The sequence below is a fragment of the Nesoenas mayeri genome (genome assembly GCF_963082525.1).
Source record: "Nesoenas mayeri genome assembly, chromosome: 1".
NCBI lineage: Eukaryota > Metazoa > Chordata > Aves > Columbiformes > Columbidae > Nesoenas > Nesoenas mayeri.
In genome coordinates, this window is record NC_137541.1 from 40,784,607 (window position 1) to 40,800,201 (window position 15,595).

Consider the following 15,595-nt stretch of genomic DNA (forward strand, 5'->3'; position numbering starts at 1 on the left):
TGCTGGAGCATGGGGCAGAAACTGTGGCACCAGCGCTTCCACCACAGACAGCTGTGCCTGAAGTGAGAGTTTGCTGAAAGCCAAGCAATTGCAGCTGTGCTGTTTGCAGGTACCAAACTAGCACACCTAGACGTAGGGTTGCACTGTATCAGCTTGAGTATACCTGTTCAACTGAGGAAGCTCCGAGATCTCTAACATGCTACAGCACTTTGTGGCACAGTGGTGTGTGTATTAAGATGAGAGATTGGTTACTCTTCACAGAATAGGTCTGGGAAAAGACTGGAGAGGATATACGTAACAAACAGGAAAACTAAGCTATGGCTTAGCACAAAAACACCAATTCTTCCTCCAGGAGCACCAAAAGGCATTCATAAGTGATTTATTATAGAATGCTTTCTGCAAATAGGACATTTTGATGGGGTAAGATTGAAAGCTTTTGTATAAGCCCATCTGTACTAACTGCTACAGAATTCTCCAAGTCCAGCCCACCAAATGAAATGCTTAAGGAGAAGTTGATGGCACAAGCAGAGAATGACAATTTAAAAAAACAATCTGGGATGCGAGAGCCACTGCTGTGCACTGAGAGCGGGTACACACAAAACTGCCAAACAGCACCCTATTTCCATTTGTGTAGTGACTCCACAAGGTGCCGGGCAACAGAGTATTTGACAGAGCGCAGTTTTCCACCACCTCAAAAATATGAACTACTATAGTTCACACTGAGTAACAGTGTGAGAAACTTATCAAACTGTATTATTCCGAGAGAAACATCCTAGCAAAGACATCTCCTCTATACTCCTTAGGTATACAGGAAATTTCCAGTGCTGGAAGTCTGAGATTCAAGATGGAACTTGGCAGCAATACTTTTCACAACAAAGCACTAGACAAAGGGCTGTACATTTGCATAGATGCTTTTTCAGCGGCATCTGGGACATGCAATCCCTGTTTATGGAGCATCAGCAATATTTTGGGGTTTCTCTTATGTTCCCTCCTAAATGTTACTGTTACAAAACTGTTCACGAAAATAATGTGTATGCATGCATGAAAAGAAATCAATGTGTCTATTCTTTCATTCCCCTGATCTTTTTCCACTGCAAATAATTGCAAAGCTGTAAGACTCAAACTAGAAGATGCAGTATTGATACAATCAAATGTCAATCTAAGGACAGGACTGCCTCTGTGTGTAATGCAATAAACTCAACTGTCCCACAGAAAAGCTTAATTTTACTCTTCCTCATTTTCTTCACATTTGGGGAGACCCAACACCTATTTCTCTTACATTTAAGCAGAGTCCCCTCTGTGATGTGCTTGACTGCTTTGGAAAGGGCAGCGGCATCAAAGAAAGTTGGAACTCCTGCTGTGTCTGCAACTAGATACTCAAGGCAGAATTACTCCACCTTATATTATCATGCAGTTGCCATGCTATTCCTACCTTACTGTTCTGAAACTCTGGCTTGGTAACAAAAAAAACCAAACAGCTCTTATGCAAAGGTAAATAGTTAACAAGGTTCTGTCTATCTGCTGATAAGCTTACATGCAAGAAAAGGAAACATTTAATTTCATTTTACTTTCACCTGAAATCTGTTTCCACCACTTCTGCTCATGAGATTCTGTTTTTTTCAGCCGGTTCTTGCCCATAACTCCTGGATCTAGTGTTAGGAGGCTCTTGGGAACCTTCAGTTCCAGCCTGACTCCCACACACAGCTACTCCCATTGAAAGTTTCAGCTTTCCAGTGTGACACTGACACATGGTTCAGCTTGATCACCTTTCCCACACGGCTGTGCCACTGTAAATATTCTAATCAGACCAGTTCAGCTTTTCCCCTGAGCAAATAAAATAATGCCAATGAAATATGCAGAAGACTACTCCTGGGACACCTTCACTTCCTAGGGTACCAATACTTCCTTTGTCTTCTTCCTACAGACTTCAGCAAATACCCCCATAACATAGGTAGTGACAGGAGAAAGAGATGCAAGCCCGCAAGGGATGACTAAGACAGTTCCTTATTTACTCCAAGTTGTGTAATGGGCCCTTGAATGCTCACGGAATGAATTCCCACTTACCAGCACAGGAGTTACTTAGGAAGTGTCGGCCTACTTGGGCAAGACAGCCTTCATAAGTTAGTAGAATACTATTAGAAATTATGGCAATCTTTTTGGTAACATTGTCTTACATGCACCCTGATAAATCCTCACCCTAGGAAAATTTAAAACTTTTCCTGTAACTTCTGTAGAGTTACTTCTGATGGGAAATTATAAAAGAGAAATCTGGTAGATTCACGTTTAAAAAGGAAGAGGCCTGGTGAGGCTGGGCATATGGGATCACTCCTGTTAGCTCTGTCCATTGTGTCTGCTGAAGGTATTTCCTCCGGGTGGCTGGATCTGGATGGAGTCCAGGAGAGGCCTTAAAGCTTGTCCAAAAGGTCTAAGAAGGTAAAGAAATAAACGTGTCAAATAGCTTATTTGATGAACAGCTTTCACCACTTACTACTGAAGTGCACTCACTTCCTAGAGTGCAGCAAACTGACATTGTAGAAGCAAATTTGAAGAACAGACTTCCACAACAAGCTAAAGCAAATGAATTTCACTTGTTAAACAGCGTTTACTGTTCAATCACTAAGAATCTTAATCATGATTTTCTATAGGCTAGTTCTGAGTCCTAACATGCCCAGACTGCTAATGTGGTAATACCGTGTCTGAAACCAGCTTTTAGTAATTCATTCTACTTAAGTGTACAAATGAAATCCCTGTTATGCAACTGCAGTGCTCCATTAAGTACCACATCAGTGTCAAAGATTCTTCTAGAAGAATAGCCTCTAACCCCCTTAAAAGACAATGGTTCAACACACACAAAATAAATTTTTGTTGCAATCCGTAACACCTGGTTTATCTTTTGATATGACTCACTGTTACAGACTTTATCTGATTTTGATAGATCTGAGAAGACAAAAAACGCAGGGTAGAAGACAAGTGTCTCCCAAGCAATATGGTATACCACTGTTAGGAGAAATAAAACGTAAAAGATGAAGCCTGAAAGATTCCACTGGGACCCCCACTGGCTCAGTTGATTACAAAAAAAAAAAAGTTGAGCTGACCTACCAGGCAAGAATTCTCCATTTCCTCCCTTTCATAGCTTTAAAATTGTAGCATTAATTCAAAAATTACATCTTCTCTGCTTCTTCGCAAGCAAAGCTGACACCTCCACTGCAGTTATGGTGCTTTGAGTAAGAGAAGTGAGCTTTAACAGATACTGGTTTCTAAGACAAAAAGACTTGCACCATGTTCTGAAACTTTTCCCTCTACTCTGCCCTGGTGAGACCACATCTGGAATATTGTGTCCACTTCTGGACCCCTCAGTTCAAGAAGGACAGGGAACTGCTGGAGAGGGTCCAGCGCCGGGCAACAAAAATGATCAAGGGAGTGGAGCATCTCCCTTATGAGGAAAGGCTGAGGGAGCTGGGGCTCTTTAGCTTGGAGAAGAGGAGACTGAGGGGTGATCTCATTAATGTTTATAAATATGTGAAGGGTGAGTATCACAAGGATGGAGCCAGGCTCTTCTCGGTGACAACCAATGATAAGACAAGGGGCAGTGGGTACAAACTGGAACACAGGAGGTTCCATTTAAATTTGAGAAGAAACTACTTCTCAGTGAGGGTGACAGAGCACTGGAACAGGCTGCCCAGGAGGGTTGTGGAGTCTCCTACTCTGGAGACATTCAAAACCTGCCTGTACACATTCCTGTGTAACCTCATCTGGGTGTTCCTGCTCCGTCGGGGGGACTGGACTAGATGATTTTTCGAGGACTCTTCCAATCCCTGACGTTCTGTGATTTCTACACTTGTCTGGTTGCACGTGAGAGACCATCACAAAGTAACTAGTTTAAGTTAAAGGCAGAAGAACAACTTTCTCCTGCCCTCTTAATAATGGCAGTCAGCACTTGTTGTATGGTGTTGTAAGCGTTGAAGTAAAGCAAGTAGCATCTTCTCCTTAATCTTATGCTGGTTCTCAGAGAGAGTCAGCAGAAACTGGTACCACTGGCTCTGTCAAATATTTAAGCATTAGCATGAAGCAATATACTACAGAGAAGAGCAGCATGGACACTCACGTGGCAAGAACTTCAGATGGAAGGTCAGTGATGTAGGAAGGGATTTTTCTCCCTGTCAGGAACTGTGCCACTTCATTACTGAAGGTGTTGCAGTTATGTTCAAAGAGGTTGTAAGACTCTCCACTGTGCCACAGGAAAGGAAATGAAACAAAAAAGACCGATTCAGCAATAAATCTAGCAAGCAGAAAAACTTAAACCCCTAATGAGGAACACTTCCTTACATTAGCACTTTTTTTCCCACAAAGAATTCTAAGGCAAATAGGTGAAATATAGACATCAATTAACCTTCAAATTCAACTGAATCAAGGTGGAAAATGACATCTCTCTGCATCACTGACTTTATACAATGATATTTTGGAGGATAAGTGAGGTCAGGTTTCTTCAGTTAAAACTGCAGAAGGAATAATGAGAAATCAGAGGAATTACTGACATTGAAATATAGGCAGAACACTAAATACTACTGTTTCCTGTTCTTGTGAGAAGTAGACTAGATACTTCGGCAGTCAAACCTTGCTTTTACTCATGTGAAAGTTGGCAGCTTTACTGCAACACTTCACCTATGACTCACGGGCAAAGCACTATTTACTGAGATACTTCACAAAGTGCCTTCATTTTCCCTGGTGATTCTCTCAAAGGCATTTCAGGCATTATTCCATTTTGTGAAACACCGCGTGAAAGATTTCCTGGCAGAATGCTTCCCCAGCCTGGCTCAAGGCTGGCACACCAGAGGGCTGTCTAGCTGGTAGTTCCTTGCACATCACTTCCAGTTGCATATTTGGAGAGTAACCAAATAATACACTAAGCAGACAAAGCTGTGTGGGCAGGACTGGTTTCATAATACCTTCCTTCATTCTGCACCCCTTCCCCTAAAGGCTTTTTCTGTTACACAGATTTCATAGGACAAGCTGCTACTTACCGGAACATAGATTCCCCCAAAGAGGAAAGATATTCCAGAAAAATTTCTTCTGTGACTTCAGTGTTCCCCAGGTCTACAACTGAGTCTGGGGGGCCAAGAAGTGTCCCTCCCTGTAAAAATTAACAGCCAGAAGACAATGTTAAATGGACAGACTGAATTCTTTTGGAGGACTCTACTGAATACAGCTCTCATGGCTTGTCCAGGTACAAGAGGAGAAACTTTTGGTATGTTTGTCAAGCAAAAAGTCCCACTGGCCTCCTCTGTTCTGCACTCAGAGAATGAGGAGTAACATGCAACTTAAATTTCAGCTTGTATACTTGGCTGTTGGTGCTGAAAGCTCAAAGCTATGGCAAAATTCTGCTTTAAGAATGGCCTATAAGTTTTGCCTCTCCAAGAACAGAAAGATCTGACAAGGCATCATGATTTTTTTTTTTCATCTTAAAGTTGCCAAGTCTGCATGTAAAACCTACTGATACAGAATTAGACAAGGTGTCACCCTGACAATGCAGCTGGATAAGATATCTTGAACAGATAACACTCTACCAGCAGAAGCAACCTACAACCTGTATTTAGTTGGGCTTAAACCCACTGTCTATGCTATGCTCCCTTTTCCTCAATTGCCCTGGGCAACCATGGCAACCAGCCACATCTGGCTGAATTCAGAAGCCTCTTGCTGCTTTTCTAACAGGCAGGGACATAAGCAGTTCTGATCAGGTTACCTTATCACTAAATTATCAGAAAAATAAGTTTAACTTACAGGTGCACAGCTGGAGATTCCTCCACTGCCATAGAAGAACTCATCCTTATGGACTATTATGGAGGTGTGCCTGCCACAGAGAACAGAAAACAGGAAAAGGAAACCCTTAACATAGCACATAAATCACTGGTAAATTTATGTGCTCAAGGACATCATGAAGTGAGTAACTGAAAGAAAAGGTCAATGGGTTTCTGTGAGTAGGAACAGGGTCTGCTGGGACATGAATAGGTATGGAAGCAACGATTATCAAGCCTACTGTAGGTGGCTGGGAAAGCACAAGCTCAGCTAGGTGCCCAAGCATGAAGGAATATAGGAAGAAAGGGACTTCCACTGCAGCATGAGATCTCCAGCAGGCTCTTTCCACTAAAGGGTCGAGAGAAGTCAGAGAGACAGAGCTAGCCCTGCATCACATCCACAGAAATGCACATCTGTAGGACACTGACTGAGAAGAAGGTCAGTCTCCAGAGATGGAGCAATAAAGAGGGAAGTAGATGGACAAGGGCTTGGGCTTTTTTTTTTTTTCCTTTAAAACAAACAAACAAATCCCAACATTCTTGATACGATATATCAAATTGGGGAGTGTTTTGTAACCAAATGTAGGCACTGCTCTTACATGCCAGAAGGCCTAATTCTGTAACACCTGCTTCCCACCCACTCTTTTACTCTCATGTTTAGTCATGCCTGCAATTAGAAGTCAAAGTGCTCGGGACAAGTAAAACATCCTACCCTTGAAAAAGTGTATAACCGCGCTAAAACGCAACAACTGCTACCAACACTACTTTTCATGGGGCCCATGGAGCTTTAAATGGAGAAGTTTAACCAGTATCTGACTATACATCACCTCACTACCAATCTGCATTCACGAACAAAAAGTGTCTTGGTCTCTCCTGAGGATCTAAACGTTCAGATCTGAAGCATATATCATCTCATACTCCCTACACTACACAGTGTTTAACACATCTTACGCAATTTAAATCTAGTTACTTACCAGATGCCATCCAGCTGTTTCCCTGTATGAAGAGAAAATAATAGTTATTAGCAATGTATTTTCCAGATTTCCGCCTACTTTCTGTCAGTCACTTAGGAACCATGCTTATTATTTCACCATGACAGTAACACCACAGATTTCATCCCAGAGTTGCTTCTAATGAAACAGAATGTCTTTCTTTCATAGGAATACTCCATCCACATTACTGCTGCACTTTTTTCCTCCTTCATGCAGGGGCAGCAATGCCATCCTATCCTGTCACTGCTTACCTTCCTTGGACTTTTCTCTATAGACTAAGAAAATAAATGTTTTCCTAAAATCAAAACCTTCAGTCAGGACCAGAAGAGTTGAATTTTACACCGATTACATAATTGCAGGCAGTTAGCCAGCACAGAGTATTCACTTTTCTATTTCAGTAACTGATGAGAGATCTGACGGGAACATATAATCTGTGGTGATAGTGTCTATAATCTATTCCATGGTTCCTTCCTTTCCCTCCCTCCCCTGCCCTTAAAAGTGAACAATTTAAGTGGGAGTTGGGGACAAGAATTGCAGGATTGAAATTCATACAAGTCATAAAACGGTGTTTTGTAGAACACAGCAAAGAATTGCTTCAGGCACAGTTAAACTAATAATATAATTGCATCTTAGAGGAAAAAGTCCCTTATGAAGTGCTTTTCCAGTTCCCTAGAAGTGGGAAACCTAAACCTCTCTGTGTTCATGATACCTGCTTTAGATGAGGGTCATGTAAGAGCGGAGGCAGGGAAAAGGCTGTTGTGACAATACAGACATCAGTCAAAGCGAGTACACACAGTCTGGAAGTAGGTGGACTGATCTGTCACTACCATGGATCACAGCCAGGCAGCAAGCATATTCACTGTCAACCCGCTGCACAGAAATGTAGGCATGGAGTAGAACAAAGGCCAAAAGATAGTAGCAACGATGACAGAAGCAGAGCAGTGTGTTTTAACATCTCAGGAGCATTTGCTGCCCCTTTAGCTTGTGCCATGCTGTTGTGCTCCTTGATCCTCTGGCTCTTATTCCACACCTTCCCCATCAGAGCTGTCATCTTGTGCCCTGGAGATACCAAAGAAAACCGTGACACCGGCACCATTCAAGGCAGGGTATCACTGCCCTCACTTGAGCAGCTGGCCTATGACAGGCTCTACTGCCTGGCTTTGTGTAGTCAGTGTTCTGCATATCTGTTAATAAATTATCACACCTTTGTTCACAATCAATCACTGTTTTCCACTATAAACTTGACCTTTATCCTCCAGGGCAGAGAAACAAACCGTTTCAAAGGTGGCACATACTAGAATCATATCCGCCCTCTTGCATGTTAAACAGAAAAAGAACGTCTTAATACTTACTTTTACACACATTTCCAGCAAACGACTATGAAATGCTTTCCACAAAGTTGCCACTTGGCACCTATATTCTGTGTGCAGGTGAGTTATAGCAGATGTTGACAATGTCACAGGTGCTCCCAGGAACCTGCTTGTGAAACTACAACACCTACTTGTAAAGATCATTGCAGCAAAGGCTACCACATACTGGGCTGCTCTAGCAAGACTGCAGTCAGCACCTCGGGGTAGGTGACTCTTTCTCCCTATCTGACACTTGTGAGACCACATCTGGAGTGCCGTGGCCACTTTTGGATCCCCCCCCAGTACAAAAGACACTGACATACTGGGAAGGAGCACTTGCTGTATTGAAGAGCAGACAAGAGAACTGGTCTGTTCAGCCTCAAGAAGAGAAGGGCAAGAGTCCTTACTGCTGTCTACAACTACCTAACGGATATGGAGAAAAGAGAGCCTTCTCCTCAGGAGTACAGTGAAAGGCAACAGGTGTAAGATAGAAAATGGGAAATACCAACTCAGTAAGAAGAAGAAGAAAAGAAAATTACCATTAAGGTGGTCAAATACTGGGGCCAGGATCCAGAAAACATGTGGGATTTCCATCCTTGGAGATACTCAGAACTCAGCTGCCTGGGGCCATGAAAAATCTGCTCTTGTCAGATCTACCTTGAGCAGGACTTCCAGAGGTCCCTTTCCATCAATGCAATTCTCTGATTGTATGAACAAAACCCAAACAAAATTCAGGAAAGGGCCTTTGCATTAGACTGCAGTCCAACCCTGGAGGGCTCCTCTCTGGCTGCTACACACAAAATCCATAGCCAACAACAGGCAGCAACTGCCAGGGCAATAACAGAACAGCTCTTGGCAAGCAAAGCGGCCCATCTTCACACAACCGGTCTGTCTGAGGCTGCTCAGCAAGGTCAGTTTGTTCCAAGTGCTGGTTTGATGATCTTAATGGAGCTACTGACCTGCTGGTTTTGCTTGGCTCCTGTAAGACATTAACCAGGCTGGCATTATGGAAAACACATGCCAGATCTGCAGCGCTGATGACACTAAGGCATCCATGGTAGCTCTCCAGCCTGCTACAGACAACATAAAATCCCTTTCTGCCACTGGTGGCCTGTGCTTGTTCAGAGGCAGTACCAGCCTCCCCAATGACACCACCACTAGGGAATCCCATGCCTAAGAAACCCACCATTATTGGTCACATACGTATCACTCAGAGACATCCAAGATCGGGCACATTTGGTATGCTGCTGCAGTTTCCCATGCTGCACAGCTGGCTGTTGTCATCTCAACTCCAAACTGACTGACAGAGGACTAAATCGATGTCCACCAGCTTCTGATGAACTTGGGCAGCTCCCTTTCCTGCTGCTCAGCACGAATCTCAATGTTGTTTGTCTCGCATCATGTAAGAGGTTTTGTACAGACCTTCACGGACACCATCATCTTCCTCCTTAAGTTTTGCCTCTGTTGGTGATCCACCTATATGACCATTCTTGCCCTTCTCTCAAACTCAGACATTGCACAGAACAACCACTGCCGCTCCTGACAAGCTCACACAAAGCCATCAGGGCAGCCTGCACTAAGGAGTTAACGTCTTGCCTTCTGATGGACATTGTCCACTATATACAAAATATGTTGCTCATAGCCTCTGGAGGTGACACTTTCCAATAATGCTGCTCCTGGAAGCACTGTTCAGCTTAAAAAATGAGAAGGTCAAGCTTGCCAGGGAGCCTCCCCTAATAATGCTTTAGTGCAACAGAGCTTATATTCCATAGTCAATTCAGGGGTTTAGAAAAAGGGATTGCAAACACCATCTGGGATATTGGCCGATATCACATTCCATGTTGTCCCACTCCTTGCCGCAACAGTCCAAACTCCCATGGCACGCTGCAGTGTGAGTGGAACTATATGCTGGTGCTGCCACCAAAACCAACACATTTGCTCATAGCATGAGGCTGTCTAGAACTATATGTAAAAGTCTGATTCCCCAGTAATTTGTTTGATCTGCAAAAACCTTTGAATTGCAGATGTTACCCTCCGCTCCGTACCTACAGCAAAGCTGACCCAAATTATGCAAATGCATTTAATGTGGAACAGGAACGCCCTGATGGAGTGCTACTCTTCTGGGCATCATCCTGGTAAAACGCTTTTGGGATGATACTCTTTTGGGTTCATCCAGGTAAAACAGGGGAACTGCAAGTTGCCTAGAGAATTTGAATATTTCAATGGCTGTTGAGCAGGAAAAGGTGTTGCAAATTTAGATGTACACAATCATACAACAATTAGTGCACATGGTCAAGTTATTGGGTGATAGCTGTCACACAGTAACTGCCTGTGTGCAGGATCAGCCTGAAGTAAATGGGAAGCAATTCAGCTTAATTTGACCTGCTTCCACCATGAGCTAATGCAAGTCAAGCTACCTTGCTTTTGTCACAGACGTGAACATTCCTGTGTTATATCTGTGAGAGTTTAGGGTGATAGCTTGTCAGTATTTGGAAATCTGATCACATACCCGATTCTTTAAGTCTTCCCCCCTCCCTGCCTTGCCAAGGTGCTTATATGGATCTTTCCTGAAAATACTCAGTGGAACTCAGGAGGGGATGCCAATTCTGCATAGCTCTGTGTGCTTGAGCATCTCAAAGATTCAAATCGCAAAGTATCATCTGGCAAGTAACCAAGTTTTTTATTTGCTGTTATTTTTCTTTCTAACATTCATAGCGCAAATACTTTCATAGTGTTCAAATGAGCCAGAAAGTTATGAGAAATATACAACATTAAAATTCATTAAACAATTCCAGGACTCTCAGCTTTGTCTTAGCATGAAGTAGATAGATTTGTCTGTCACACAGCTGATTCAGGAGACTGTCATTGTTGGGATATAAGGGTATTTTGAAAGAAGCAAGCAAGCCCGTATAATTTTAGAATGCGATCAAATGGGATTACTTTCATGCTTGGATTTATCTGGAAGGCCAAGCAGAAGGGAGATTAGATGCTCACCAATCTATTTTACTGGCGTGGTTAACTTTTTAATCTTGAGGACCACACTATGTAGCACAATCCTGTGCTCTTTAAGTATCAAATGAAAGTGGCATTTGTAAATTAATACAAATTATGAGGCTGAAGGGCAGAAGCATTCTGAGACAGGAAAGAATTATAGAAGGTGATGGGCACTTGATTTATCCCATTCAGAGCTCAGGACATTCAGCCCTCAGCACAAGAACAATACCTGTTCCCGAGCTGTAAAGTAAAGAAATAATAGGAAGCTTAGTATTTTAACAACATATCTATGCTCCACAATGGATATGCAAGCCCCAGAAGACCCTAAAAGATCCCAGAAAAGTAGCAAACTTGTCTCCTGTGTAAATGGAAGTGATACAATTTGGTCAAGCAGCGTGGTTATTTCTAGCAGTGCATTGCTTTGCGTATCACTGCAATTTCCTTAGGCAAATCCATTAAGGTTCTTGTCCTTTTTGAACTGAAAATTATCTTAATTAGTCAAACACCTTCTCCTTGTGCTACCGAGGGTGTTCAACTGAAGCAAAAATCTAATGGGAAGGCAGGAGTCTGCTTCAGTTCCCTACTCCTTGAGGTGCCTAGAGACACTAAGAAGTAGGCTACGTTGGGGGATGGTAACACATTTGATTTTCATGAAGTCCCAAGCAAATGCTCTGGAGCAAAGTTGGTAGAATCTCACACTGGAGCAATTAAAAAAAAAATCTTCAGAACAGGTGGAGGAGAAGGTACCTACTTTTAGCAGTTACCTTTTGCTCCAGCTCCTTCTGGGCTGTTAAGTTGTTACAGCTGAATGTACCGCTTAAAAATTTCAACCAACGCATACTCCCAGTCAGCTCACCGTTAATTTATACGCATATAATTTATATGCATGGACCAAAGCTGCTGCAGTAAACTAAGCTCCTGCCCATTCTGTGAGTCACATGTGCAACAATCTCTGTCACAGGACAAGAGAACTTCGAGAGCTGCAAGACATTTTTCCTTAAGCCCATGATGCAACAGGATTTTAATCTTCCCTGAAGATTTATCTGCCTTTGGACATCTACTTCAAAATTAGTGCTGCAAGCTGAATGATTCTGTCTTCCTCTCTGTCTCCCATAGAATCAGGTGAACTCTGCTTTCTGCCCTGAAAACAGAAAATCTCATTGCATTTGGGTTAACATTTGTTATTAGATCATGCATTTGGACAGAGGAATGTAGTCTCAGACTGAGAATGCAGGAGAGAGGGAGAAAAATACCTGTGGAGAAGAGACATGTAGAGAAACGGCACACAAAAATTAAACATGCCACTTCCGATATCAAATGCAGTTGAACTACAATATTTGGTCATGTTTAGAAATATATACTGAAAAATTACAGGAAACTCCCAGAAAAGTAGAAAAACCAAAATAGCCTGGGTAAAAAAGAAAACAAATTGTCAAGAAAAGCAAAGATGTGCCCAAGGACCATGACTAAGTCACTCCAAAGCCTGCCATGAACAGCGCTGTACAGCTCCACCTTTCAGGTTCATCACTCAACCACAATGGAAAGAAATTACACTGAAAAAGTTAGGATAACATCTAGTAGTGCCAGCTGATCCCTAAATGCTGCATTGACATAATCCATAATACCTCTGGATCCTATTAGCACCAGAAGACACCATGGAATGATCATCTTGCAGTGGTCAACCCTATAAGAAGGGATTCATCTCCCCCTGGCAGGCGGATCCGAGTTTGTTTCCAAGCATGCACAATCAATTATCATATTTGGCTTTCTTCTCCTAATATACATGTATTTCAGTATAGGTGATGTTACAGAATTATCATGAGGAGCAAAAGCATTGTTTCAGTCAAACTTGGCATCTATGGAAAGAATACCAGAAGTACAGACAACAAATCACTTAATAAATCCTTTCCTCTTCAATTCCTATGACTTTCCCTGATGATGTACAGTTTATGACCACTACTGACCAAAAAAATGGAAAAATAGCTATTGACCATTTGAAAGTTGTTGTACAGAGAAATAACAACAGTTTTTGTAGTTCTTCAAGAAAACAAAACAAATTGTAGAAGGCACGTACATGAGGAAAGAGAGGTATTCTCTCCATCCCTTTGCTCTTGGAGAGGTTTCTAAAATAGCGAGATAAGACAGAGCTGACTGAAAATGCACAGAAAACTCGAAGGAAAAAAAGCAATAAACAATGATTTGTTTTACTGACATTCCAGTCGCTGGATCTACGTAATCCCAGATACTCCTCAGTCTGCCTTGTCACCGTGACCACAAAGGCCTAGTTGGCCCAGTTCCACAAACATGTATGAACTCAGCCAGTTCCTCGGCAGTACCAGCAAGCAACTCTCCCCACACTACCAAAACAAGTGTTCAGATTTTTAAGGTTTCCTTTCCATTATTCAGACTCCTAGAAACTCAGTACCAAACAGTATCTCAAGCACAAGGTTTTAAGTTGCTGTTTGGGTATCATAAAAAGCACCAAAAATGAAGTCATGCACCAAATGTTTTAATGTGGGAATTCAGAAAGCTACAAGGTCCCAAGATTGATTTTGTGGGTAATAAGAGAGCTAAAAAGCCATCATCGCTTGATCAGTGCGAAGATCAGCACAGAGATACATTTAGAAACAGATTGTCACTGTATAAGTCTATGTCTAAACCAACGCTTTGAAATAAGACTGGTTAAAATCTGCTCAGCTTGAACACAGGTAGATCAAGCACGCATGTAATCTATCTTATTCTTAACTCTCAGCACATGATAATACATGGCTATTACGAATTAACACATGAGAAATTACTTCCCTGAGGGCTCTAACAGAAGCAACTCTGACTGCACAAAAAGTCTTGAGGTTATCCAGGATGGAAAATGCACATCTCCTAAAGCTGTCACTGCTCTGGCTAACAGAGCACTTCACATATGAACTCTGTAATATTTTCTTCTCAGCTTGGCAAGCCTATTGTTGATGTGTATGAAACCTCACGCTAAGAATTACTTGGACTTTCATTTTAAGCTTGAAGGATAGTACAGAATCTTCTTGTAGGACAGATGAGCAAAGTGAATGCCAACAAACTGTAAAACAAGATTACACGGAGCCATCTGTTTAGACACTGCGCCTGTTGGGAAGCCTCATCTCACACAGACTGTTGGTCTGACACAGGCCAGAGTCTACACGTAACAGGTATAAACCACTCGCTGTGTTTCTACTTCACACTTGTAAGAGTTCAAGCAAAACTAAGTTTCCTTGACATCCCCAGTCCAGGGCTCGGTTGGAAACACATGCATTCTTGATAAGATGCACAACCAACTTTTACAAACTCTCTGGAAGGAGAAGGCGGCCAGTCGCACATCTCAAGCTGTGCAATGCCTGCCCCAGTCCAGCCTCACCGCAACACGGAGCCCTGTGGACTCAATAACCCTGTGGACTCAATAACCCTGTGGACTCAATAACCCTGTGAGCAGCGGAAGCCCTCCTTCCACTTCAGCTTTCCTACCAAGGCATCACAGCAGCTGGGAGCCGAGTTTTCCCTCCTCTAAGGGGCTAAGTAATATTTTTAATTAGCTTTTAGTAAATAAAATGAGTGAAGCGGCACAGGACGGGTGAGGGAAAAGAGGCTGAACGCTGTTCACCTGGAGCTGCAGCTAAAACCCCCTTGGTTGGCACGCCCCGGGCCCGCACACTGCCAAGCCGCGCTGGGCCCTAGTGCCCGCACCCCCAGGGAGCTCTTCCCCGGCGGACACTCCCTCGGGACAGCGATACCGGGCGGGGGTGCGGGGGAAGCCACCCCCGGGTCCCGTTGCCCGGCGAGGCAGGGCCGCGGCGGCCGGTGTGGGAACAGGAGCCCCGGGGAGGCGACGAGAGGGGAGGGGGTGTCCGGGGCGGTGCCGGTGCCCCCGCCGTGCTCTTACCCAGCATGAGGGGGCTGAGGCGCCGCGCCATGCCCTTGGACAGGTCGTACACATAGAGCTTCACGGGGTGCAGGGCCAGCGGCTCCTCCATGGGGGTGCGGGCGCGGCCGCCGGGCGGCACCCGGAGCCCTGGCAAACACCCGCCGGCCGCCGGGAAGCGGAGGGGAATGGCGGCTCTAAGTGCCGGGCCCGCCGCAGCTCCCGGGCGCGGCGGCACCGACCGTGAGGTGACAGACGGAACAGAAGGGGCGACGCTGCCTCTGCGCATGCGCGGCGGCCGCCGGCCGGTCGGGCTGCCCCGTCACTGCGCCGTTATGCAGCACGGCGGTTCCGGCCTGGGGCGGGGGCGCCGCGGGGGCGGAGCTAGAGGAGGTGGGCGGGGAAGTCCCCCTGTCACTGGCTGCGGCTTGGCGCCTCTTCCGGCTTGCGAGCCGGAGCCCCGCGCAGCGCGGACAGAGCTCCCTCCTTCTTTTCCCCTCCGTAACCAATCCGCGCGGAGCGGGGGGGTGCGGCTTCCTGCGGGACGGCCATGACGCGGCGCCCTTCCTCTCCCTCCATTGG

The 15,595-nt window shown here is 44.3% G+C and overlaps 1 protein-coding gene across 1 annotated transcript; it reads right to left on the bottom strand.

The window, feature by feature from the left end:
• Positions 1 to 363: 363 nt before the first annotated feature.
• DESI1 (desumoylating isopeptidase 1) lies at positions 364 to 15,346 on the bottom strand. The gene is made up of 6 exons (XM_080360842.1): positions 15,035 to 15,346; positions 6,767 to 6,788; positions 5,779 to 5,848; positions 5,022 to 5,131; positions 4,106 to 4,228; positions 364 to 2,425 (listed from the first exon to the last, which is right to left on the bottom strand). Exons 1-6 carry the CDS (start codon positions 15,300 to 15,302, stop codon positions 2,332 to 2,334), a joined length of 687 nt encoding a protein of 228 aa, XP_080216968.1. The 5' UTR covers positions 15,303 to 15,346; the 3' UTR covers positions 364 to 2,331.
• Between the last annotated feature and the right edge of the window lie 249 nt (positions 15,347 to 15,595).

Excerpts from the sequence above, each read along its gene's own strand:
- DESI1 (XM_080360842.1), bottom strand. The coding sequence starts at position 15,302 with ATGCGCAGAGGCAGCGTCGCCCCTTCTGTTCCGTCTGTCACCTCACGG. Across the intron at positions 6,789-15,034 it reads CCTCAGCCCCCTCATGCTGG|GGAAACAGCTGGATGGCATC; the intron begins GTAAGAGCACGG and ends CTCTTCATACAG. Across the intron at positions 5,132-5,778 it reads GAATCTCCAGCTGTGCACCT|GGAGGGACACTTCTTGGCCC; the intron begins GTAAGTTAAACT and ends TAATTTTTACAG.